Raw genomic sequence first — 27640 nt, forward strand, 5'->3', positions numbered from 1 at the left:
AGCAGATTTAAGTATGGGATTACCCGGGACGTACAGTTGTGATCAAATTTATTCAACCCCCAATGCTGCGAAGGGTTTTATGGAATTCAGTGCACATTTGTAATTGTGTTCATAATGAAATCTTACAAGGACTTGTTAAAGAACTAAATGCAACTAAGATAGCATCAATTTTTTTTGTCATAAAGTATTAAATGGCCTTTTTGTGATTTCTTCATTGACACAATTATTCAACCCCTTTACGACTACCACTCCTAAGAACAGAGGTTCATTCCAGTGTTTTCCATCAGGTATTGAAAACATCTGTGGATGTCAACGAGCAGCAATCAAGCATGATAAGCACCAATTAGGCAGATTTAAAAGGACTGTGATACTCAGCTCCTTCTAGACATCTACTGGTGTGTTTCCAAGCATGGTGAAGGCAAGAGAATGGTCCCAGAAGACAAGAGAAGAGGTTATTGCTCTTCACAAGAATGGCAATGGATATAAAAAGATTGCAAAGTTGTTAAATATTCCAAGAGACACTATCGGAAGTATCATTCGCAAGTTCAAGTTAAAGGGCACAGTGGAAACGTTACCTGGTCGTGGCAGAAAGAAGATCCTGACCGCGACTGCTGTGCGCTACCTGAAGCGTAATGTGGAGAAAAATCCCCGCGTGACTGCTAAGGAACTGAAAAAAGACCTGTCAGATGTGGGCACTGAAGTTTCAGCTCGGACAATAAGGCGCGCACTGCATAACGAAGACCTCCATGCCAGAACGCCCAGACGCACCCCCTTGCTGACTCCAAAGAACAAGAAAAGTCGACTGCAGTATGCCAAAAGTCATGTGGACAAGCCACAAAGGTTTTGGAACAGTGTACTGTGGTCAGATGAAACTAAATTAGAACTGTTTGGGACAATGGACCAGCGCTATGTTTGGAGAAGGAAGAACCAGGCTTATGAACAAAAGAACACCTTGCCTACTGTGAAGCATGGCGGGGGGTCAATTATGCTTTGGGGCTGTTTTGCTTCTAATGGTACAGGAAAGCTTCAACGTGTGCAGGGTACCATGAATTCCCTTCAGTACCAGGAGATCTTGGAGGTAAATGTGATGGAGTCAGTCACAAACCTGCGGCTTGGGAGACGTTGGACCTTCCAACGATCCGAAAGAACACATCCAAGTCCACTAGAGCATGGTTGAACATGAAAGGCTGGAACATTCTAGAGTGGCCATCGCAATCACCAGACTTAAATCCAATTGAGAACCTCTGGTGGGACCTAAAGAAGGCAGTTGCAGTGCGCAAGCCTAAGAATGTGACTGAACTGGAGGCTTTTGCCCATGAAGAATGGGCTAAGATACCCATAGGTCGCTGCAAGACACTTGTGTCAAGCTATGCTTCACGCTTGAAAGCTGTCATAACTGGAAAAGGATGTTGTACTAAGTACTAAAAAATAATGTCACTAGGGGGTTGAATAAAACTGATAATGATGTGAGCACAGTAAAGACATTTGTGGTTATTCCATCATAAATATTATGTTATGTTTGTCTAATTTATAAGTGCCTCTTTGATATAATTGTAAAGAAGATGACTGAAATGATCAAAATCAATGTCAAACTGGCCAAAACACTTTATTTCAGTGGGGGTTGAATAAATTTGATCACAACTGTATATATTGTTTTTAGCCTACCCGCTGCTAAATTACACCATTTGTACAGGTAGGCCTAATTTATACAGTGTAAATCATCACTTACCACTGTCTTGTGTTTTTTTTAGGGGTGGGCATAGATTAATTTTTTTAATCTAGATTAATCTCACTGAAATCTTGAAATTAATCTAGATTCATCTATATTAAAATGGCTCATATGTGTGCTACCCAAGTAATAAATAAAAGTCAGCTTTTGAGATAGGGTTTCTTAATACAGAGGGTGCATTAGACCAGGGGCTCATCTCTTGTTTCCAAAATGCATCAATGACTGCTTGAGGAAGCTGTTCTACTTTGATACTTGAAGAAAAAAAACATGCTCAATAAAATGTAGGCTACTCGTGCTCAACGGTTTATTCAGTTAAACATGAATTTGTAAGCCTACATACTGTACATTAAAAGGGGTTGATAACATGTTTATTCAGCTAAACATGATATTTGAAATGTAAGCCAACAATTAGTACATTTAACCTCACGGACATAATTTGGGGGGGACTTTTTCAAAAGCCGGTTTGGTCCTCTGCAGTTTTAACGGTTAAAAATAAATATTTAAATAGCGACGAAAACTCGTTCTTGCCCCTACTGTGCAATTTGGTTAGGAATACAGCCGAGCTAAACTGTCAAGTTGAAAGTCATCATAGTTTGCTTACCCATTTAGTAGATAGATTAACGGCGATAATTTTTATATCGCCCGATAAGAGTATCAAATTAACGAACGCCGTTAACGGCCCACCACTAGTTTTTTTGTGTTCCTCTTCCTTCTTTTGTTTTCTCTTTTGGCTTCCTGATGTATAAATTCGCTTCATGGTTAAGTTTCATATTTGCCGGCGTCTAAAACTTGGCTGTCTGCCAGGACAGTGTCTGCCTGCCTTCAGCGGCTGGTGGGAGGGGCCCCTTGAGGGGGATTCTGAGAACAGTGTCATTGCTCATGACTTTGAGAATGTAAAGGGGGGCTCACACAGTTTGTCGCTGCATTTAATTCTTAACCTGTTGTTGTCTGGGGGCCCCAGGCCAGCTTGGGGCCCCAAGCAATTGCCTGGTTTGCCTGCCCCATCGCGACGGGCCTGAGTGCGATTGATTATATGTTCACTGCAACGGAGAGATGAAATAATTCTGGCAACTTGGGACTATGGAGTGTATAAACGGTAAAAAAAAAAAACAATAACGAAAATGTGGAGTACATGTACATTCTTTTTTTTCTTCTACGTGGTGTTGCTGGTTCTGAGAGAGTTTCGTTTTCGTGTTCTCGTGTTTTTGGACGGCAGCCAGATGAGTCGGCGATTCCCCAGTCGTTTAATGAGCCCGCGTCGCCGATCAGTCATGTAGTGTGAAAGCCACAATAACTGAAAGACTCGCGATTACAGCACGACCAGTCGTGTAGTGCGGACGGCACAAAAACCTGACGACTGAAAAGTCGTGTAGTGTGAACCAGGCTGAGAGACTGACTCACCCAGATTTCTTTGATGGTATGTAAAGATAAACACTGATTCTTTACAACAGCAACAGGCCCCAAAGGACCCACATCCATAGTGGTGTTTACCTCCCAAAAGCCTACAATGCTGACCTTATGATCTCCTGAGCTTGGGAGAGAGGCCATCTAAGAGAGGCTGGTCAAAACCAACCTTCGTCGGAGGACACTGGGACCACAGTCAGGAAGGACCATAAAACTCTAAATTCCAACCTTATCTGATTGCCCACAGTTTAAACCCACTCTATGTCCTGTGCTATAATCCAGAGCTGAAGATACAAATATTTCAGAGATCTCTGTAACTCCAAATCTGAACTGTACACAGAATTGGGATTGAGCCTACAGGAACCAGCTCGGCGAATGCAGTCTAGAGACACCGAACTTGACTACCTTCCATACAAGGAAAGATTAATTATTCTTGAAACCAGTATTCAGCTTTCCAGCCTTAAGAACAAAGGATCACAAGACCATTTAAATGTGAACATTGTGCCATGTGGTTGATATAGAGACACAACTTATGATCTCTCATGTATTCAGTATTAAGTGATCTTATTAGAATACGTGTTACTGTATAAACACACCACATTGATGCATATCTATGTATTAGTTTGTATGTTACTCATCGAATGTAATCATTCTCATGTGTACGTATGTGACCTCACATTTATGCCTGTCTGTGCATTATGTCATTTGTTGTCCAAAAGTGGAAATTGAGAATGGCTCAATGTGTAGACTAATAGAACCAAATTAATTCTTGTTTAGGCAGAGTATGTAAGACAATTTATTTAGGGTTAGTTTACTTTGTCTTCGAATTGTGTTAATCTGTCTTCTTTGGTTAAGTCATTAACTAGACCTGGAAAGACGGGCACTCCTCGCTCTCCCCCTCTCTCTCTCTCTCTCTCTCTCTCTCTCTCTTTCTCTCCCCTGTCTGGGCAGAGGTCATGAATATTCATTAATAAAGGCCAATGGTCAATGGCCTGATGAACATGAAAGCGCCTTACAATTACGCCCCTAAAACTTGTTTTAAAAGCCCTAGCTCGAAGCGAAACAAAGAGCTTGGCAGCCTGGTAATTTGGGAAGACTTGGAGAACTTCGCCAGAGTCTCCGAGACTCAAAGACTCGAACACGCCAAACCATCGCGACTGTTCGCTGGACTCACGCCGAACACCGCAGTGTCCAGAAGAGCGATGCCAAGAAACCGCAACTAACGCTCTCACCGAGTCCAACAGAAGATTCTTTTTTATTTTATTTTATTTTCTTTATTCTACGTTTCGTCGTCAAAAGTACTTTTATTTCGTCTAGTTGTTCAAGTCAAGCTCATCTTTCTCAGTCAAGTATCTTCACAAGTTTGTCTGCGCACTCCAGCTTCGACTGTGACGTCACCGCTAAGTCTCCGCGACCCGAGCCGTCTCACATGACCTGCTCCGCAGACCTTAGCTGCCTCAAGAAACGAACCGTGAACGCGCACAGGTTGGTCCGCGTAACCACGCCTCTTCGTCGAAGTAAAGCCTTATATACTTTCGCGAGCGACCGTAGCGCGCTACTCCGCCCACCTCGCGCGACCCTGCGCGAGCGGTGTAGGCGTTTATACTTTCGCGAACGTCGCGAGCGTCGCTGCAGTGTTCTCCGAAACGATAGGTGGCGATAGGTGGCAGTGGAGAATAAAAAACCTCTGCAAAACCGGGGAAAGAACATTTTTACCTGACCAGAGACCGTATATATACACCAGGCATCAAACATAAATATGGCTTTGCAATGTTGTCCGAAACGATATGTGGTAGTATAAAGAAACACCCCTCAAAAAAAGGGGAATGAACATTTACCTGACGCATTTTGATGTTGCTTTGTGTTTCAGGTTTGAAAAGTGCTGGAATTTAGGCTAAAGTACATTAAAATGTTGAAATTACGTTAACAAATACGAGCCTCTTGTAATTCCAGGACGAAACATGAGAGAACGTGAAGACGTTAAGATTGGGCGTTTTGAAAATAAACTACCATTAAATAATGTGATAAAAAGCGAATTATTTCGAGTATATGTATAAATATTTAACTTAATTAAGTTTAACGTGCTGGGAAATATTGAAATGGACCTTTAACGTGACGTACAAGTGCTTTAATTCCACCTTGTATAGGTGTATGAACCCTGCAAACATGACTTTGTCCATCGCGCTGAAGCGCGGCGCGCGCGCGAAGTTACAAAATTCGAGAGGTGCACGACCTCGCGCCGCGACAGCGCGCGATGCCCTCGCGCACGGGCGGAGCCACAGCGATTACGTCATTTTCGCCGCGCGGACCCTCGCGCCGCTCGCGGCGCGTCGAGTATAAACTAGGCTTTTAGACGCTCAGTTCATGCTGTTTTGGGGTTGCCAGTTTCTATCTCTCCCGAAGTCCAAATTAGTAAATACTGTTGCCATTAACCTGCCCAAACTTCCTCTTTCTTCTTTTCTATTCTCTCTCTAAAGACCTCGTGTCTGTCCCTGGGTCCTACGCTAGTTAGGCAAGCCTTAGGATAATCATATAATACATTTAAATCTCATGACCGTCGATAACTGTATCATTCGCTGTTGTTGTTTAATTTAATATTCTTTGTTGTTCATTATTATATCCCTGGTTTAAATTAGTAGATTCACATATAGGTTTAGTTTCAATTTGAGCCAAATCATTCATATGCTTTGTATCAATTGTAATATTAACCATTTAATAAATGTGGACATTTATTCATCCGGTCACGGTGATAAATGCATATTTTGGTCGATGGTATTAGGTCACTGCGCGGAACCAGAACTTAACCCTTTAGTAATGAGACTGATCAAACCATATTCCACCTAACTCCGTTATCACAATACTGGTTCCTGAGCAATCAGGATGGTGCCCCGTTCAAAATCCATAAACTAACATATGTATCCGCTACATCCCAGTCAAGAACATTTAATAGTAACATAATTAGCAAAAAGAAAATAACTTTTAATCATTGCTTGCTGTTTGCTCTTCACATTATGTGTCTGTGTTTGTTGCTTGCTTTCTCCCCCCCCTCCCCCTTCCCTCCCTCCGTTTCACACTGTCCTCCCTTATGTCGTTATGTTCTCCTGGTTCTTAGTGTTGACTTGTACACGTTTGACTTGTAACTCCCGCGGTAGCCCAACTAAATAGTAGCCCAAAAAAACGCACCCCGCCACCCCAGAATTTTTACCCGCGGCTAGCTTTTAAAACAATCCCAATTTGACGTGAAAACCGCGAACCTGGCAACTCTGACCGCACCCACGGAGATCCACAGACGCAGACGACTAGACGTAGACAACATAAACACACGCCCAAAAGGGAGGGGTCAGTGGCTGTAACGTGACACCTCTAGGTTGTGGTTTAGCCGAACCCCCCCCCCCACCCCAGTTCTCAAGCCATTTGTGTCCCCCCCACCTATGAAATCAAAATTTTGTCCATGCACTGAAGTACAGTGTGTTGAAAGCATGAAGGTGTTTGAAGGCCATTGAAAGTGAAAGTAACCTATTACTAAAGTATTACTACATTTACATTTATGGCATTTGGCAGACACCCTTATCCAGAGCGACTTACATTTTTTATACAAGTGAGCAATTGAGGGTTAAGGGCCTTGCTCAGGGGCACCTCAGTCATGGCCTCACGTCTGGGAATCGAACCCCCGACCCTCCGGTTACAAGACCAGTTCCCTAACCACCAGGCCATGACTGCCCTAAAGTTACTAAAGTAAAGTAAACTATTACTAAAGTAAAGGCAGCCGCCAGAGTATGTGAAATGTACTCACTCGTTCTTCTCAGAATTCTGACTGGAGCATTTTGTGACCTCTGCAAGATTTAGATTTTAGATTTAGATACAGTAGTCCTGACGGGCTGACATAAAAAAACATGTTGAAGTTTTTAAATTCTCAGTTTTTGAGAGTCATACATCTTGGATATATTTAGATCACAGAGTGCACGATACAAACATTAAAGTGAAGGTTCCTTCACAACACACAGGATTTTTTAAAAACACAGTATGTAATTGTCACAGATAACAACACTGGGTGTAACAGTGAATAATTTTTCAGTTCACCTTTCCCAGTAACATGGAATTCAATCTGGTCTTTGTTTAGCTGCAGAAAATTGTGACACATTTAGTATTTTAATGTCGTCTAGACAATAAAACACAGCAGATGGACCATGGAGGGCTGGTGGGTAGGGACAGTGAGCTGTGTGTTTGCATGCTGACTGGACTGCATGCAGTTGCAGGAAACATTTTCCGACTAGACAATTGATATCATGTTATTAAACACAGTTCAGCAGTTCTAACAGCAGGTTATCTTTAGCACAGCATGTTCCAAAACATAGGCGCCCAGCAGGCTACTTTGTCTCACATGTGTGTATCTCCTAATATGAACTTCCCTAGAGTTAGCTACTGATGTATCAGTTAAACACAGAGAAAGCTAAATGACCCAAGTATAGTAGCCTAGTGACTACCAGTTAACAGAGTGCTCTTACCCTTCACACTCCCCTGACCTGGGTCACAGTATAGCACACATGCATAATATGAACTAAACATAAGTACATGATTACACTGAAACACACTACTTCATTATTGTAGTCCTGCTTAGTCAGAATGGACAAGTACGAAATCATAAAGTTCACAATGATCTCTTATAATAACTAAACATGATCTAATCAATCATTTCTGTCACAGGTGTTATAAACTAGGGTTAAACCTTGGTCAATCAGATAGGCCTGTGATTTAGGTTTACGAGTGTAGACCTTTCCTGCTCTCTGTGCTCTGTGCCCTCCTGAGAAGGGTTGATCCTGGCCAGAGCACGTTAAGGGTCTTTGTTTTACTCTCAGACGATCAGATAAGTTAAGTCTTCCTAAGCTTTTGGGAGAAGTGAGCCATTAGGAGTATGAATTCCTTGGTGATTGTTACCGAGCGGAGGATCAGTGTTTATGTTTACATACAATGAAAGAGCTGTGGATGGGTTAGTCTCTTGCCCTTCCAAGGTGAAAGTAATTCACTTTGTGATATTGCAATGTCTTGGGCAGTCTCCGCTACACCAGCATCCTCGCCCACCATCCGATCGGTTGACAGCTCATCTCCTCTCTTCACCCAAGTGTCCAAGACACACGGTCGCAAGTCAGACGACACGATTACAACTGCGACCTAAGGTGTCCTGGTGCCATGTGCACTTATGGACACATCTGTGCTCGAACATGGTGTTCGTTATGGACAGACTGTGACGAGCACAGAAATCCAATAACAAAATACCACTCGGGTTCAGATAGGAGAGGCTATTCCTCCCAATCACGCCCTTCCTATCGTTGCCCACATGAGCATTGAAGTCCCCCAGCAGAACAATGGGATCCCCAGAAGGGGCATCTTCCAGTATCCCCTCCAAGGACTCCAAGAAGGCTGGGTACTCAGAACTGCCTTTTGGAGCATAAGCACAAACAACAGTCAGAGCACGTTCCCCAACCCGAAGGCGCAGGGAAGCAACCTTATTGTCTACCAGGGAAAACACCAACACACAGGCAGCGAGCCGGGGAGCTTTGAGTAAGCCCACTCCAGCCCTCCACCTTTCACCCTGGGCAACTCCAGAAAAGAATAAAGTCCAGCCTCTCTTGAGAGGATTGGTTCCAGAACCCAAACTGTGTGTTGAGGTGAGTCCAACTATATCTAGTTGGTGTCTCTCAGCGTCACACACCAGCTCAGGCTCCTTCCCAACCAGAGAGGTTACGTTCCATGTCCCAAGACCCAGCTTCACTAACCGAGGATCGGTACGCCAAGGCCCCCACCTTCATCCACCGCCCAATCCACAATGCACCAAACCCCTAGTACTACCTCTCCCACAGGCGGTTGGCCCATGGGAGAGTGAACCTACGTATCTCCTTCGGACTCTGTCCGGCCGGGCCCCATGGGTAGAAACCAGGCGCTCGCCAAGGAGCCCCTCCCCCAGGCCTGGCTCCAGGGTGAGGCCCCGATAACCCTGATCCGGGCGAGGGTATCTGGGTCCTGTTATTTCTGAATTCCATAGGGGTTTTTGGATCACTCTTTGTCTGGCCCTAGCTCCAACCTAGCTCATAGGATCACATAGACACGCAAACCCCTCTACCAGGATAAGGTGGTGATCCATAGAGGAGGCAAATTAATTTATTAAACATAATTCGATATTTAGCAGAAGGACATGCCAAAATAATGTTAAAGTAATTGATCTTTAGAAATTAGAATACTGTACTCATGTTTTCAGCTCTTTTTTATGGCATCAGAACAAAATGAAATACAAAAACGTAGTACAAAATGGTATGACTTTTTCTTAATTGTAGCCTATGAATGTTCTATTTATATAGCGCCTTTCAAGATAACCAAGGTCGCTTTACAATTTTAACACAGGTACAAGTCTTACACGACCAATCACACACCGGCAAGGAGCAGCAGCCAATTGCGCACAGCGTACTCTCTACCGGAAGACACGCCTCTAACCTGGGGGACTGAATGGGGTGCATGAAGGGGAGAGAGGACAGACCCTAGTGACAGAGCACCATCCACCACTGGGCACACAAGCACACACACATTCATGCACAGACACTCAGACCACTGCTTTTTATTTAACAAAGAAACACAGACACACTCAGATGGAGTATTTTGTCAGAGAATGCCAATTTACCTAACCTCCATGTTAGGACTGTGGGAAGAAAGCCACGCAGACACAGGGAGAACATGGAAACTCCACTCAGATAAGGACTTGAACCCAAGACCCCAGTGCTGAGAGGCAAATGTGCCACCACCAAGCCACCGTGTTGCCTATAGTTAGACACTGCTTATAGTTGATTCTGCCTCTGTAGCTAATAGGAAGAAAGCTGAGGCACGTTGAACAGGAGGAGCCACCATCACCATCACCACCACCGCCTTTTACACAAGCAGAAGAGTTGGCTCTGTCAGAACAGTGTCCGGCCTATAGCGGAAGGAATCCCTGGAGGAAGCTTGTGAGATCCAACAACCTCCCAGGACACAAGAGCCTGGATGATGAAGAAACAATCTCTGCTGCCTCAGAGCAGCAAGATACTGAGAGACCTACGATATATGGTGTATAGAGAGCATTCCATGTGAACTGTCCTGATAATGTGTGTGTCGGTCTTGTAACAGAATGTGACTGTCAATTTCCCAGAAGAAGAGGGACCATCCACCTCCACAGCTCAGCTTGGAACTATGTGAACATGTTCATGTGTTTCACCAAATATTTAGAAATTAAGCTTGGCTGGGTCCAGACTCCAGGTCCTGTACCAAGGCCAACTGCTTCTGCTTAAGGATTCCATAGAACTCTTCTTTCACCGCTCTGCATGTCAGAGCTTGGTATAAGATCCTCATTCTCTCCTGAGAAGTTCTTGCTGCTTGTATGCTGCTGTACATTTCATCACTGATCATATTTTTGCTTTGGAGACAGTCTGCTATCTCCATCACTGAGGAAACTCTCTGAATGAGCTCCTCCCTGTGTGTATTCACAAACGCAACACCTGGAATTAAAACATGAAAACATACAGGTGAAAGTCATTTTTTCTGAGGTTAGAATGATTTTACACACACACACACACACACACACACACACACACACACACACACACACACACACACACACACACACACACACACACACACACACTAATATATGCACTAAATTCTTCAACAGTTGTACAGCAGAAGCACATCAGAACTGTACGTGCTGAAAGCTCATACCTGCACCCACACTGAGCAGTGGTGTCTCTGTACTACAACCTGATGGGACAACACAGGGACAAGATGTTATTATTTCACCTTTTTAAAAAAACTTGAAATCAAATGTCTAGTCAGAAAATGCTTCCTGCTACTACATGCGTTCCCATTAGTATGGGAATACACAGCTCCTCTCTTACTGTAACGGTGATCTGAGAAATGATTCGGTGTCACACGTAGCACTGTTATCGGTGGCATCTCTGCTACAGAAAGCCTGGTGGGACACAAACTGATTCGTTTGTGCTTGATATTGATTTTTATAGTGAATGTTTATTATTTCTTACGTTTCTTGGTATCGCATTCTCTCATTAGCTCTGTCGTAACTTGCGACTCCGTTTTGAATATTTTGTCTATGAATATGTTTAAACCTGTTATGTATTAAGTCCTTTCCTTTAAGTCTTGTATTATTACAAGTCTTAAGTCTTTTCCTGATTTTACTGGCTTTTAAACCGCGCACTGTGGTTATGACTATGAGCTTGGATCTGCGTCTAATAAATCTTGCTCTTCTCAGCTTTTGTGTCCGCCTTCTTATTGCTCAACCCGGGGGCATTACAATATGAATGATTATCCTATTACAAAAGCACATGGAGATGTGGTGAGATATCAGACAGCAGATGAACAGGTCAAGTTGAAAAATGTACGGCAACCTGAAATTTATATCAGCATAAACTTAGTTTGTAAAATCAGAAGCAAAATTTCAATATAAGGCAACCAGCATTGATCAAACAGTAGATCTCCATATGAAGCTCTTTAAATATCTATAAGAAATACAATCAAATAATTAGCTATTCGTTCTATTAACATCTACTGCAAATTATACCCCAATTTGTATATACCACTTGTATGTACACTTTAATATGTGCATTACCAAGCGGAGACGCACATGCACTTCCTGTGAGGTAGAGCTTGTGGGGTTCCCACACTTCCTCGTCTTTTTCATCCAAAAGACTCACTGTGACATTGTCTACTTCAACGAACACCTCGAATGTGGGGTGGTAGTTTGGGCCATAGTCACAGTCAAATATTGTAACCTCAGAAATAAAAATGGCAGTTTGGTAAGATACAAAATGAAACTCTGGCTTTATATCAGTTTATATCAGCAACTGGATTATGTTTACATGTTTGTGGTTACCTTTGGCTGGGGGACGTACTGCTCACAACAAGTTCTGTATTTCCTACCAGGGATCAGCTGGCATGTGGAGCTGGTCCTGATGTACGTAAAATCCACAGACTCACTCTGCACCTTCAAATGAGAGGACTTATGTTTTCAAGTGATGTTCAAAGTGTCACTGATCTCAATAAACAAAACTACAGAGATCCTAGCATGAAGAGTTTCTGTAAAACCACCCAGTGATGAGTTTAGTCCAAGTGTTCAAAATGTGACCATTTGGAGATTTAGAGGTTTTGGTAACTCAGAGCAGTTTGGTTGTTTCCTTGTTTAAGCACATCTGATTCCATAAAATTGACAAACTGTGCTGGACTTTCTAGCTGACTAGAACTTGAAAAACACTTTTAGCACTTTACACGACCTCAGTCGCAGTATTTAAAGCACCAATGTCCCATTTTTACAATATTCAGGACAGTGATTATTTTTACTTTCATCTATAAAGCACACATCACTTGTTTTAATAAAGGTGGAGTACCTCTTTCACTGGTACATTCCCTGGGAGCAGATGGATGTGTAGTTGTTTCAGGTTTTGTTTTCCAGCTATTGGTTTATAGAAAGGGAGCACCTGTGCACTGATGTGGCGGACAGGGAACATCTTGGCTATCAGTCCAAAGCGAGAGAATCCACTGATGGCTACAATCACGTGTGTGTCTGTCACTTTCACTGGTTTAATGACCTCTACATTATCACCAGTGAAATGTGCCACAGCCAGTTCAACCTGATGATCCTCTGGAACACACAACCAGAAAAATCATTATTTAAGGACAACAGAATTTTGTATAGTTTATTTATTGTGGTATATACATTGGTTAGGTTTATTGTGTTTTGTGTGACTGGTTTATTCCCCATGTTACCCTGTGTGTTCAGTTTATCTTCGCTGGTCTATTGATGTGTTTCTATAGCCTGATTGTGTGAGTTCTAGTCTCCATCTTTATGTTCCATTATTTTGTTTTGTTGGAAATGTCTGTTGTGTATGTTACTTGTTTGTCTGTCTGTCTCTGATGCACCAGTAATTATGACCCTGAACTGTGTAAGTAATGATGATTTTCAGGGATGAAAAGACAAAAAAATCTTATGAAGCTTCAAACATGATTTACCAGACGTCACTTCACAGTGTGGGAGGTGCAGATGACTGACTGAACCTTCAAAGCAGTCTATTTTGTACAGGGGTCCTGCAGGCTGCATGTGTCCTAACCCGTCCATGAGACGCATGTCCCAGGAGACGATTCTGTACAGCACCTCCCCTTTATCCTCCATCTCAAACACGAGGTTGGTGATTTTACACTGGAACACACCAGCGTGAGGGCACTGGAACCTGCAGGACACAACAACTTAATCAACTGACTGGTTTGTGTGAAGATCAAAATGAAATAAGTAAATACACTACCTGTATGTATCACTGTTCTTATCCTCTGAATTGTCGATTGTTTCAGGAATAAATACTGATGTCATCAGCAAATTTGTTTCCTGAGGACAGTCACTGAGAATGGAAAACAATGGTGGAAAACATTAAATGTGTAACAATGAGGAGACAAGACAGGATGTAGAGTTGTTTATTACAAACAGAATGTAAACATGAATAATGACCACTAAACAGTAACAGATGAATAGTATAGTGAAGTATACTTTGGCTTATACTGAAAAGTATAAACAGAAGTCTAAGACTAAGTACATTAATACTTAAAAATTTTTTTACATCTTTCTGCCACAAAGTACTAATACTTACTAATACTTACTCTTGCTCCAAGTGCATAATAAATGTCAAGTCATTGACTCATGCTTAATGTTTAATTTATATATTAATAGTGTAATGCTGGAGTTTAAAATGTTATGTTTATGTTAACATTTTTACAAGCATATGCACAAGTTTTGCTTTACCCGTCACGCTACAGCCCCTGACCCCTCCCCTTTGGGCGTGTGTTTATGTTGTCTATGTCTAGTTGTCTGTGGATCTCCGTGGGTGTAGTTGTGTCTGAGTGTCCCCCCCCCCCCCCCCCCCCCCCCCGAGTGTGTTAATTGATCTCACCTGTGGCTCGTCTAGTGATCACTCGGGGCTTATGTGGTTTGTCTATGTAATGTGCAGTGTCCCGTGCTCGTCTTTGTCAGAGTCGATCATGTTTACATGTATAAGGGCGTACTCACACTAGGCTCTGTGATCCGGGCCCGGGCACGGTTGCCTGCCGAAGCACGGTTCGTTTGGCTAGTGTGAGCGCTCCAACCGTGCCCGGGCCCGGATCAGTTAACCGTGCTCGGGCCCGCTTGAAGAGGTGGGCCAGGGCACGATTCATGTGGACTCGGGCACGGTTCGCTTCTAGTGTGAGCGCTATCCGTGCCCGGGCCCGCTTGGTGCCTCGTGTGATTGGTTCATTTCGCTGGAACTCAAACATGACGTCAGTGATGCGATGCTCACGTTAAACAGTCATAGCGGCAAAGCGATTAGCAGACAATCGTTGTGTTAAATTATCGATAAATCTGTGCTTGCACCGTGTTTCTGCACTCCCAAAACGACTCAAAAAATACAATAAAAAGAGAATCGTGAACTCCATAGTGTTGTGCGAGCGTGCTTTTTTTCCAAATAAAGCGGCGTTGTGATGACGTAAGCGTGCTCGGGTCGGCTTGATAAAGCCAGTGTGAGTGCAGGCCAGAGGGGGAGTGGGGAGGGGGGATAACCGGGCCCCGGCACGGAACGAGCAAACCGTGCCTAGTGTGAGTACGCCCTAAGTGTTTCACAAGCGCTGTCTGCGCTTTTCACGTGTTAAATAAAGTTCCGTACTTATCTCGCACCCTAGAGTCACATTACCACTTTTTACAAACAAGGACTTAATCTTGGAGAGACCATTATGTTTATTTTTTTTACATGCAAATGTGAACTATTTCCTTTCGTTTTCTCCAGTAAGGAAGGACGTTATTTCATATGTATATGTTTTTGAAATGTGTGAAATATTTGAAAATATATCGAACTTGTTTTCAATATTCTGTCTTGTGATTTTGTAAATGCATCACACTCTTGTGTATATACAGTAAACTTTAAGAATACTTTAAGGAGTATATTTCAAGTACATAAATAGTAAGCTACAAGTAATATGCCAAGCAAACTTAAAGTAAACTAGTGAAATAACAGTATACTTAAAGTATACAATAAAAATAGACTCAAAGTATAACTAGTACAATGGCAGTATATTAATAAGTGTACTTGTGGTATACTTTAAGCATACAAGAAGGATATACTAAGTACATTGATAGCATACAGATGAGTATACTAGTTTTATACTATAAAGTGTACTTTTGAAAACTTAAAATGAACTTTAAAGTATACTTTTATAAACTAGAAATGTTCCAATTTAGTCCGAAAAAATATTAAATTGGTATACTTTCTAGTACACTTAAAGTATATGGTCTGTAGTATATTTGCTATACTTATACTGAAGTATACTTAATAAAATGAACTTTAAGTATACTACTTTTTGCTAAGGGGATGTATGTGAGCTATATAACTTATAGCAGTAGCGAACCGTGACCATTAAACCTGGGCCCGCTCCCATCCCCCCCCCCCCCTTCCTTTCCTAATTAACTGCAATAAATACATTTTAAATACTGAGACGACAGTACAGCTTAGAAACGCAATAAACAATAATATCTGTACTAGATAACATCTTAAGCAAAATAAGTTTCCAAACAAAATAAGGTTCACAGCTCCGTGTTCCTCGGAAGCGGAATATGTAAACAACGCGCACGAGGGCATCAAAGGAATGAATAGAAACTAGCTAGCAGTGGTACACTAACGACAGCTAGCGTCGCCACAGCGGGCGGAAATTATCATACAGTTAAGCCCGCCCACTAAGAGGGAAGATATGATTGGTCAATTTTATTGTCATTTGAAACTGGTATTGCGCTGAATTATCACTGCCAGGCCCTCTGTAAACGAACAGCGGGCATCACAGTGCTGATAGGTGGAGACACAGGCTCACAGGCTTCCACTTAACCCCTCACCTTCCAACACAGATTGAATAGACATGGGTGAATAATTTATTTGCTTATATTTTTGTAAATGTTTAAATGTCGATTCCCACATCCCACTATCCCCATCCCTCTGCTTACTGAATGACGTAGCCAACACTAATCTTAATAGCACTAATACGAAAATGCTTCTTATAGCTTTAACCATCGCCAAGAAAACAATCCTCATGAACTGGAAAACAAGACATAAAACCGACATCTCACTCTGGAAAAATCTTCTTCTGGACTATATTACTCTTGATAATACACCCGCTTCTAATACACACACAGATACAGATTCTCTGTCCATATGGGTTTCAACACTAACTTCTCTTCTGAAATGACATTGTTACCTTAGCCTGTGAGCCTCACACCCCCCCTTACATACAAATACAATACATGTAAACATAAAACATACTAAAGATCTTATATGTATATGTGCACCTGAATGCACACACTAACACAAACGAACACTAAACAGCAAATATTTAACTTATATATCTGCATATATCTCACCTCACCACACCTATACACACATGGGCACATACAATCACACACTCATGGACAAACACAAAAAACTGTAATATTTAAAAAATCCCTCCCCCCTTCCCTCCCTTTTTTTCTCCTTTGTATTATTTTACCCTTTGGTCATATGTTCTTCACCCCAGAGTATTGTTATTGTCATGTTATATGTACAAAAATAAAAAAATAATAAATAAAAAATAAAATAAAATAAAATAAATGTCGATTGTCAAACTGTTCATAGATAAAATAAAATTGGATCAATTATATCATATATATATTAGTGGTGGGCCGTTAACGGCGTTCGTTAATTTGATACTCTTATCGGGCGATATAAAAATTATCGCCGTTAATCTATTCTTAAAGTTGGGTTGGGAACTGGGTCAAAATGGGTAAGCAAACTGTGATGACTTTCAACTTGATAGTTTAGCTCGGCTGTATTCTTAACCAAATTGCACAGTAGAACGAGTTTTCAAACCTGTGAATTACAAATCGTTCGTGTGTTTACATGGATGCAGCCACGAAGTCGCCAGGTTTGCTTCATGGAAAATTCATTTTAGGAACGTAAAGTGTTACCGGAGCGGAGCTCGGAGCGGCCGTTTTCTGCATGGTCCTAGCGCTAGATTCGTCGCTATTTAAATATTTCTTTTTAACCGTTAAAACTGCAGAGGACCAAAACGGCTTTTGAAAAAGTCCCCCACAAATTATGTCCGTGAGGTTAAATGTACTAAATGTTGGCTTACATTTCAAATATTATGTTTAGCTGAATAAACATGTTATCAACCCCTTTTAATGTACAGTATGTAGGCTTACAAATTCATGTTTAACTGAATAAACCGTTGAACAGGAGTAGCCTACATTTTATTGAGCATGTTTTTTTTTCTTCAAGTATCAAAACAGAACAGCTTCCTCAAGCAGTCATTGATGCATTTTGGAAGCAGGAGATGAGCCCCTGGTCTAATGCACCCTCTGTATTAAGAAACCCTATCTCAAAAACTGACTTTTAGTCATTACTTGGGTAGCACGCATATGAGCCATTTTAATATAGATTAATCTAGATTAATCTAGATTAATTTCAAGATTTCAGTGAGATTAATCTAGATTAAAAAAATTAATCTATGCCCACCCCTAATATATATATATATATATATATATATATATATGTTTTAAGAATATTTTAGGCCCTCTGAGAGGGCATAGAGGGCCCTGACGGTTCCCCACTGACTTATAGTCGTAAAACCTGCCTAACTGCACTGTCTCCAAAGCTCTATTGAGAATGCAACACTATTGCTCCCCATATACCCAGACCTGTACTTAATCGTTATGTTCATGAAGCAATTTTTTATGTGGTCCTGAGTGATTTTTGGTGGAGCCTCAATATTTGATTTAGTGATAAATTTGTGATTTATCCAGTTTAATAATTTGATTGCTTAATATAAAAATAAAAAAAGAAAATGTATATTCTGCAAAGCAAGTTAGACAAACACACAAACCTCTGACTTGATACTGAAGACTCTCCACTGAAACCTGGAGGTTCACCCATTAATGAATCACTCGTCAAAGACATAACGGTAGAAACAGGAGGGACGTCCAAATCTCTAAACACCAAAACAATTCACACTCATTAGAAAGAACTACTTCCAGTCACTTTACAGTTAACACTACGATACGAGATGCCAATTTGATTCTTATATTTTAATAGGCAACAAACTTCAAAGTGATACTGAAGGTGGATATACTGACCCCTTTCTCTTCTCAGACACACAGCTGACTGTTCTACAGTCATGGCCAAAAGTTTTGAGAATTATACAAATATTAATTTTTACAAAGTCTACTGCTTCAGTTTTTATAATGGCAATTTGCATATACTCCAGAATGTTATCAAGAGTGATCAGCTTAACAGCAATTAATTGCAAAGTCAATATTTGCCTAGAAAATGAACTTTATCCCCCAAAACACATTTCAACTTCATTGCAGCCCAGCCTTAAAAGGACCAGCTAACATCGTTTCAGTGATTGCTCCATTAACACAGGTGTGGGTGTTGATGAGGACAGGGCTGGAGATCAATCTATCATGATTAAGTAAGAATGACACCACTGGACACTTTAAAAGGAGGCTGGTGCTTGGCATCATTGTTTCTCTTCTGTTAACCATGGTTATCTCTAAAGAAACACGTGCAGTCATTGCACTGCACAAAAATGGCTTAACAGGGAAGAGTATCACAGCTAGAAAGATTGCACCTCAGTCAACAATTTATCGCATCATCAAGAACTTCAAGGAGAGAGGTTCCATTGTTGCCAAAAAAGCTCCAGGGTGCCCAAGAAAGACCAGCAAGCGCCAGGACCGTCTCTTAAAAGTGTTTCAGCTGCGGGATCGGGCTACCAGCAGTGCAGAGCTTGCTCAGGAACGGCAGCAGGCAGGTGTGAGTGCATCTGCACGCACTGTGAGGCGGAGACTCTTGGAGCAAGGCCTGGTCTCAAGGAGGGCAGCAAAGAACCCACTTCTCTCCAGAAAAAACATCAGGGACAGACTGATATTCTGCAAAAGGTACAGGGAGTGGACTGCTGAGGACTGGGGTAAAGTCATTTTCTCTGATGAATCCTCTTTTCGATTGTTTGGGACATCTGGAAAACAGCTTGTTCGGAGAAGACGAGGTGAGCGCTACCACCAGTCTTGTCTCATGCCAACTGTAAAGCATCCTGAAACCATTCATGTGTGGGGTTGCTTCTCAGCCAAGGGAATCAGCTCTCTCACAGTCTTGCCTAAAAACACAGCCATGAATAAAGAATGGTACCAAAATGTAGTCCGAGAGCAACTTCCAAGAGCAGTTTGGTGATCAACAATGCCTTTTCCAGCATGATGGAGCACCTTGCCATAAAGCAAAGGTGATAACTAAATGGCTCAGGGAACAAAACATAGAGATTTTGGGTCCATGGCCTGGAAACTTCCCAGATCTTAATCCCATTGAGAACTTGTGGTCAATCATCAAGAGACGGGTGGACAAACAAAAACCTACACATTCTGACAAAATGCAAGCGTTGATTGTGCAAGAATGGACTGCTATTAGTCAGGATTTGGTCCAGAAGTTGATTGAGAGCACGCCACAGAGAATTGCAGAGGTCCTGAAGAAGAAGGGTCAACACTGCAAATATTGACTTGCTGCATTAACTCATTCTAACTGTCAATAAAAGCTTTTGTTACTCATAATATGATTGCAATTATATTTCTGTATGTGACATCTGACAAACACGGATAAAAAACCAGAGGGCAGCAGATCCTGTGAAAATATATATTTGACAAAATAATATTTGCCTCATTCTCAAAACATTTGGCCATGACTGTAGGTTCTACTGTGTCTAAGAGACTGAACAGAAACAACAACAGCTTTAATGGACAATGTACTTAATTAACATTATACATAACACGGGTGAGGAATAACCTTTGGCTTTCTGCACAGGAGCGTCTGAAACTTGCTCTAAGTCTCTTTCTCATCTTACCTAGTGGGGCAAATAAGAGCAAAATAAAACAGAGATGTGTTGTGTTATCCAGTTTGTAAAAGTCTGTCTGGATAGCTACACAAAACAGCATGAAATCTCTGACTGTAAAAACACAGTTTAATTAAAACATGATGTAATCAAATTTTCTTTACAGAATAAATACTTTAACACTTTTGTATCAATATTAAAAGAGTTATAAGAAAATCAGTTATGAGTCTGGTGTAGAAATTCAAATGGGACCAGAACAGGTAAATAAACATCCATGCATGTTTAGCTCGAGTACAACAGGAGAAGAGTACAATGTCTCCAAACTGGGTGTGCAGTGATCTCTTTAACCTCCACTCAAACACAAACGTGTGTGTAATTTTACGCCATTTCATGCCATACTAAATCTGTCATACAATCTGTAGGGTTGGTCTTAATTCAAAAAGTCTATTCATTATTTTGGCACTAAATAAAATACAATTCAAAATTATAAAGGTATAAAAAGCCAAAACAATATTGTTTTTTTTACTACCAATTGCCAGTCAAACCTCACACACCAATCACAGCTCACGATCACTGAACACACCTGGCTCTCATTTTTCACCTGTTTAATGTGCACATGTGCCTGATTCACGCTGATTCATTTTCACATGTTTTTAAAAACATGCTTCTAAAATGGAAATACTGAAAAGTGTTTGTAAGTGTTTTTAAATGATGTTACACAACAAATTGTTGTGGTTTTTGTAGGTGCAGGATTTCTAGGTGCAAATAGACCACAGGCCAAAAATGCCAAAACATTTTCATAGAACAACCATTTGCAGTCAGTTCTTCTTTCATTCCAGAGGGGATGATGTACTGAATCTGCTGGACATTGTCATCAAATCTAAAGTTCTCAATCAGTATCAGTCTAGTGTGGTATTATTGGACATAATTAAATGTTCTAATTTAAAAATATTATCATTTCCACCACCTTGTTATTCGAGTGTCTGAAGCTCTCAGTGAAGTTCTGAGTAGGAGGATGAAAACAAACTAAATAAAATAATCAGGTACGTTAATTTTATCTCTGGGCTCAGGATTCTTTAAGAATTGCACCAGATTTAAAACAATGACCCAGAAACTTACCCTTCATTGGTCTGATTAACCGTTTCTTCCTGTACTCCATCATTCTCTCTCTTCCTCTCTCTTCTAATACTCTCTTCTTCTCTTCCACCTCCTGTAGAATCTTTCTGTCCATTTCAAAATGGCAGCCACTGTTTGCTGCCACCATCTCCTCTATCTTCTCCAGCAGCTCTGTGACCTGAGTGTCATCACCCCTGTTCTTATTGTTGAGAACATGATACCTGTTCCCACATTTCTCAACCAGCAACTGGAGGGTGCTGTCTTCACTCTCAATGTGCTGCTCTATGGGTGTGTCTCCCAGACAGTCCCCAAATGTGAACAGAACGATCGTGTGACTCCAGACTCTCTCAGTGAGAAGTTTCATGTGTCCCTCTAGTACTCTTCTCTCATGGTCTTTAAAAGTTGTGTCCATACGTAAGACCAGCAATAGAACATGGGGTCCTGGAGGACACAGACACACACTGAGCACAATCTCCTGTTTCAGTATCTCACTGCTCTCCTCTACAGGTTCATTCCTCCACCATCCTGGAGCTTCAACCACAGTGATCATCCTCCCTGCTACTTCTGCCTGTCTCTTCACACACTGAGCAGTTCTCTTTAACTCAAACTCCTCTCTGCCCAGGATGGTGTTTCCTGCTGAACTCTTCCCAGCACGTCTGTACCCCAGCAGAACAATCCTCAGATCTGAGAGATGGTGTGTGTCACCTGTAAAATCAGCAATAACGAAACAATCTATAGTAAACTATGGTAAACATAAGACATGCACATTAGACATGCACATTAGACATACAAATTATAATTTTTATTACAATAAACGTTTACTTACTTGGACAGAGCCAGTCTTATCATCTTGGCATTTCATTCTTTTATTCTCAGTGTAACTTTGTATGTGACAAAAAAATATCTTGGAACTTTGAATCTTGTGTGTAATTCATCAGTGACATTCGGATTAAATTTGTATCAGTGATTTATAGGGGTGTGACGAGATCTCGTGTCACGTGGATTTGTGATCCAGCAAGCAGCCAGAATGATGTCAGAAAATACAGGTATTACTATTGAAGATGCCCCCGCCACTTTCAAATCGTTTGTTTGGCAGCACTGTATGAAAATGCCGTACACCGCGACTAATACGAGCACAATACAGAGACATTTACAGCACCACCACAGCTCAGTACTCAGATCAACATATCTCACTTGGTAGCAGGGACAGAACGGCGCTTTGGCAAGTTGAGACAGCAGGATATCGGGAGCAGTGTGGGGACGCTAATATTCTTAAAAATGAACATGGCAGTGTAGTTGCAGCAAATTCAGTGACATACTTGGTCAGGCTCTGTTTGCACTATTTGCACTCTGTATTGACAGAGAAGAACTTTTTGTTTTGCACATAACACAGTGAGTCCCTCTTAACGATGGGTCTGGATAACAATGGATCAGAGTTACGACTGCAGTGCGCGGAGGAGCAGTGGCAGCACAGTGGAATGTTTGGAGTGTTGTGGAGTGTTGTTGTGGTGTTGTGGAGTGTAGTGGAGTGTTGTGTACGATAAGCCCATCTCATCAACGCGATCGCTCTTTCTCACACTGTACGCACAAGAACATTGTTCGATTTTTTTCTATACTGTATTTATGATCAAAGCGTATCTAAATCTAGGATCACGCTTAACAACGGACTTTTCAGTCTCTAACAATGTCATTAAGTGGGGACTCACTGTAATATTGTTTGCGCTTGAAAAAAGGAGAAATATTTAATCTTATTTATTTTAACTTTTATTTAATTTTATTTTAATTTCAATTTGTAGAGGAAGAAATTTATTAAAAGTTCATGCTTACATAATGCATGTTAAGATTTATAATAAAACATTTCAAAATGCATGTGTAACTCAGTCAAATAAAAGTCTGTTGTCCAGTCATATAATATGTAATTTTAGTGTTCTTAAAATCTCGTCTCGTTAACACAATATCGTGTCTCGTCTCTTCTCATGAGCTGAGTGTCTCGTCACACCCCTAGTGATTTACAATGAACTGACCAGGAGGTTACTAATCTCCTGTGTAGACCTCTCTGTGTTGAACTTGTGTCTAAACCCTTTGTGTTAAACCCAGTGTACTAGGGATGGGGAGATTCACAGATTCACACCGGTGAATCGGCACACATGTCTGCGATTCAACTGCACCGATAGATTCAACGTGCATCGGGTTTAATTTGCGGGCGAATTTACGGTGCATCTCCTCTAGCCTTTTTGCATCGGCAAATACCATGATTAAATCTTAACTTCTTAACCTCATACGTTTCATACGAGGTTACGAAGCGCTACGAACATTTCGGGAAACCCACCCCAGATACATACATGCCTTAAATTGTTAGAGAGTAAAGTAGAATTGTGCTATTGAGTTAAGAAAACTGATGGGTTAGGCCAATACATCCTCAAACCTCAACTAACTGTATCGAATGATCATTTATCAAACCGAATCCTCATATAATAAGTCATATCGTTATCAAATCATTTTGAATCGCATCATATCCTGAACAGGAGTGATTTGTATCACATCGTATCGACAAGCGGTTTCAGAGTATCGCAGTTATATCGTTTCGGTGACAGTGTATCGAGATGTGTATCGAATCTACCTTAGTGGTGAAGATATACATCCTTACAGTGTACACATCCTGTGTTCTCAAAATAAAAAGTTGCACTGCAGTTAACACAACAATCTACATCACATCAGGATAACAAACTCACCCATAAGTTCTCTGATGTCCTCTCTCTGTTTCTGTACCTTCATCACCCTCTCTCTTCCTCTCTCTTCTAATACTCTCTTCTTCTCTTCCACCTCCTGTAGAATCTTTCTGTCAATTTCAAAATGGCAGCCACTGTTTGCTGCCACCATCTCCTCTATCTTCTCCAGCAGCTCTGTGACCTGAGTGTCATCACCCCTGTTCATATTGTTGAGAACATGATACCTGTTCCCACATTTCTCAACCAGCCACTGGAGGGCACTGTCTTCACTCTCAATGTGCTGCTCTATGGGTGTGTCTATCAGACAGTCCCAGTCCCCATGTGTGAACAGAACTATGGTGTGACTCCAGACTCTCTCAGTGAGAAGTTTCATGTGTCCCTCTAGAACGCTTCTTTCATGATCTTTAAAAGTTGTGTCCACACGTAAGACCAGCAGTAGAACATGGGGTCCTGGAGGACACAGAGACACACTGAGCACAATCTCCTGTTTCAGTATCTCACTGCTCTGCTCTACATGTTCATTCTTCCACCATCCTGGAGCTTCAACCACAGTGATGTTCCTCCCTGCTACTTCTCCCTGTCTCTTCACACACTGAGCAGTTCTCTTTAACTCAAACTCATCTCTGCCCAGGATAGTGTTTCCTGCTGAACTCTTCCCAGCACCTCTGTACCCCAACAGAACAATATTCAGCTTTGGGAGATCATCTGGGTCATCTGCAAAATACATAATATGTTTATTTTTGTCAGTTAACAGAATGAAAATGGAAATCTAAATCAAATTTTTACACAGTTTACATGTTTACAGTTTGCCAAAACCAAAAAAACCTTCAGAAGTGCTGCAGAAGTGTTCACACTACTTCCTCAGAGTCGTCTCTATGGTGAACTATTGGTTGTAGAAACAAGAATCATGCTTTGGTTCTAAATGAAAGACTCACTCAGTCTCTCTGTCTGTTCCTCTCTCCCTCCCTCCCTCCCTCTCTCCCACCCTCTCTTTCAACATGAGTCTCACTCTCAAGTTATTAGTCATTTGTGAGGTATCAGCTATATAGTTCATCTTGAAGTACTTCCTTCTTTGACATAAAAGATTACACAACATTTTAAGATTTGAAAGAGGTCTCTATACTAGAAAATGAATCAAAATTATGTCCCAACTAAATAATCACAGCTGTTTATTTCAATAATCTACTAGACATCTATCCAGGTCAAGTCTTAACATGTATCTCCATAATTCAACCTTAAGAGCAGTATAAGGCCTTTGGTACTGAAGTTGGAATCACAATCCATTGCTTCTGAAATCAAATATATACATTTGATTTCCAATGTATGTATTCTTAATACTTACAAATGGTAACTAATTAACCCTGCAATCTGACATCATGTTTGTAAGAGTGTGAATTTGAGTATTAATTTTTCACCTTTCAGGACACAAATCACATATTAGTATCAATGAAGAATCCCCACTGAGAGTGAGGAACAACCAATGAAAAGAGTCATGTCCATGTCTTCACGTAAGATTAACATTAATCTTAATTTCTGTCTCACTTGACCCTGAAAGTGTGTCTATGCAGTATCACCTCAGAGCTCAAGACAGTCAGCAGTGACATAACTGAGCTCCTCAGATCCCAGCAGTATGTCAGGTCTGTACCTGTATATCTATAACGGATCCGTAACAAAGAGCTCTTCAAACCAGAATACACCGCAGACCTCCGCATTGCTTCTGAAATAAAATATATGCAGTTGAATTACAATGGACATTCATTTCAATAATAATAGTTTCAAATGGCAAATAAATCAGAACCGAAGTAAACCATCTTCGTGTTATGTAAGATTATGTCTTTAAATCTTAATTTTCACTTTTCAGGGAACAAATTGCTTTCAAACAAGAATCCTCACTGACACTTAGATTATAATTAAACGCATGTCCAGAAACACGTGGTGCTGCTAAATCACCTGTTTACAAAGCTAAATAAACGTCAGTGTTGTTCTCCTACTGAGTCCAGGGTGATAGGTGAGGCCCAGGACTGTATGCAGGTTGTGTTTAGTCAGTAGTAGGAGTGCCAGTGCAGACTAAACCGACTGTTACCGTGTTTTTGGCTGTCTACCACTTGGCTCATGAAGGGTCTGATCAGTTGATTCAAGTGGTTTGGAGTAGAGGAAGGACAAACGAAACCGGGGACTTTAGATTTTTCACTGGTCTAGCCAAGTACAAAAATCTTACGTCTGATTTGCTCAGGTGAAATTATAAACAAAGACTTTGTGCTTTGTGGGTTTTTATTTAATGCTCGGTTTAAATATTTGACGACATCAGCAAGTCAACGCAGGATTGCGTTAAATCTGCATTTGAAACGCAAGGAGACTTTCAGTTTGCACACTGATGTATCACTAATAAAATACTGGCAATCATCTTTCAAGCGGCCATTCCGTGAACACTTAGCCACTGCAATCTCTTTTTGCATTAGACGTGTTTATATATAAGCCCCTGTCTCGTTAAAACATGAGACCACAAAATCACATTTGTAGCAGCACTAGTGACCATATTTGTATTTGGGAAAACCAGGACACGGAGTGCAGCACGTATACACGTAAGCCTATACATGCACTCACTTAACATAGGCCCACGTAATCCTACAATAATATTATATTTACAGTTGGTTAATTAAAAATGCTTTTGAATAAAAATCAACAACAAAAACTCCAATAACAAATTACAGTCCAATGAAAGTAATAAAAAACCAGGACATTTCCTCACTTAAAAAAACCCCGGGGCACGACGTGAAATACGGACGTTTGGTCACCCTCAGCACTACCAAAAGATTCAAAGCTCATCGTGTTCAACAAGCATAACACAAAATTCTCCACGAGTGCTGCACTACGGAAGAACGGTTTAGTCTGCCTAACTTAGTTGTCAGAAGAAACACATATCTCAGCATTGTACTATCTGTAATATACGGTTTTAAAATAAATGTAATTTCGGGCTATTACCACGTGTTAGATATTTTTAATGAAGAAAGAAACCGAAAAGTGTTGCCCTGGCGCACAGTAATACTGACTGGCGGAAAGTAACGTACCTGTCCTTGAAAAAGCGCCTCAGTCAGTTGATGGGTTGCCAGATCATCCGGCAGAACGTCACTGAAAACACACTAACGCAAGTAAACAACTAAAACCACACAGGCTACAATATACTCAAACGTTACTTGGTCGTGGTGGTTACAGGCTGTGTGCTGTTGGCCGTGTCTCCGACGTCTGTATTGGCTCTGCTTCCTGAGTCATTGTGAGTCAAAGGCGAAGAATGAATGTGGTTAAAAACTAGAGGAGGTCAGATCAGGCTGAGCGGGAACATAACGGAGCGTTTGTCCAGCACAGCAGTTTGTTCAGCAGAGACATTTGTCATGGTGGTCACCAGCTCAAACATCTCTTGTAACGTATGGTTGGAAGTAGGCATAGCCTATGGAGTTAATGGTTCAGTGATGTTTGTGATAGGATCTTCTAGTAGACAGCCCAGGAGTACAGTGGTACCTCGAGATACGAGTTTAATCCGTTCCAGACCCGTGCTCGTATCTCGAACTGCTCGGTTCTCAATTTAATTGCTCGGTAAGCAATTTAACAATGTAAAGTATTGTAATTGGTTCCGGTCCTTAAAAAAGTCACAAAACTAGCGTAAATGTGGAAAAAATACATGTTCTTTATTAATAAAGGCACACGCAACATGTATAATTAA

The 27640-nt window shown here is 41.2% G+C and overlaps 2 protein-coding genes across 4 annotated transcripts in view; both read right to left on the reverse strand.

Moving 5' to 3' along the window:
• The window catches only part of LOC143497400 (uncharacterized), a 127986-nt gene extending 125481 nt beyond the window's left edge, over positions 1 to 2505 (reverse strand). For 2 of the 3 annotated variants that reach the window (XR_013125879.1, XM_076993308.1), the window contains exon 1: positions 2331 to 2497. Coding sequence is in view for 2 of the 3 variants with exons in the window: in XM_076993308.1 (XP_076849423.1) it covers positions 2331 to 2334 (4 nt within the window). In the remaining variant the exon portion in view is untranslated. Of the gene's footprint in view, positions 1 to 2330 lie in introns of all 3 variants that reach the window. The other variant, XM_076993309.1, reaches the window with a different exon arrangement.
• A 4676-nt stretch (positions 2506 to 7181) lies between these two features.
• Positions 7182 to 27281, reverse strand: LOC143497404 (uncharacterized). The gene is made up of 13 exons (XM_076993322.1): positions 26991 to 27281; positions 25568 to 25639; positions 23926 to 24636; positions 21197 to 21898; positions 20032 to 20089; positions 18086 to 18190; positions 13462 to 13554; positions 13172 to 13389; positions 12550 to 12803; positions 12039 to 12149; positions 11775 to 11937; positions 10871 to 10909; positions 7182 to 10650 (listed from the first exon to the last, which is right to left on the reverse strand). The coding sequence occupies exons 2-13, from the start codon at positions 25632 to 25634 to the stop codon at positions 10385 to 10387; spliced, it is 2787 nt and encodes a 928-aa protein (XP_076849437.1). The 5' UTR covers positions 25635 to 25639; positions 26991 to 27281; the 3' UTR covers positions 7182 to 10384.
• Positions 27282 to 27640: the final 359 nt, after the last annotated feature.

The sequence above is a fragment of the Brachyhypopomus gauderio genome, unplaced genomic scaffold (genome assembly GCF_052324685.1).
Source record: "Brachyhypopomus gauderio isolate BG-103 unplaced genomic scaffold, BGAUD_0.2 sc110, whole genome shotgun sequence".
Classification (NCBI taxonomy): Eukaryota; Metazoa; Chordata; class Actinopteri; order Gymnotiformes; family Hypopomidae; genus Brachyhypopomus; species Brachyhypopomus gauderio.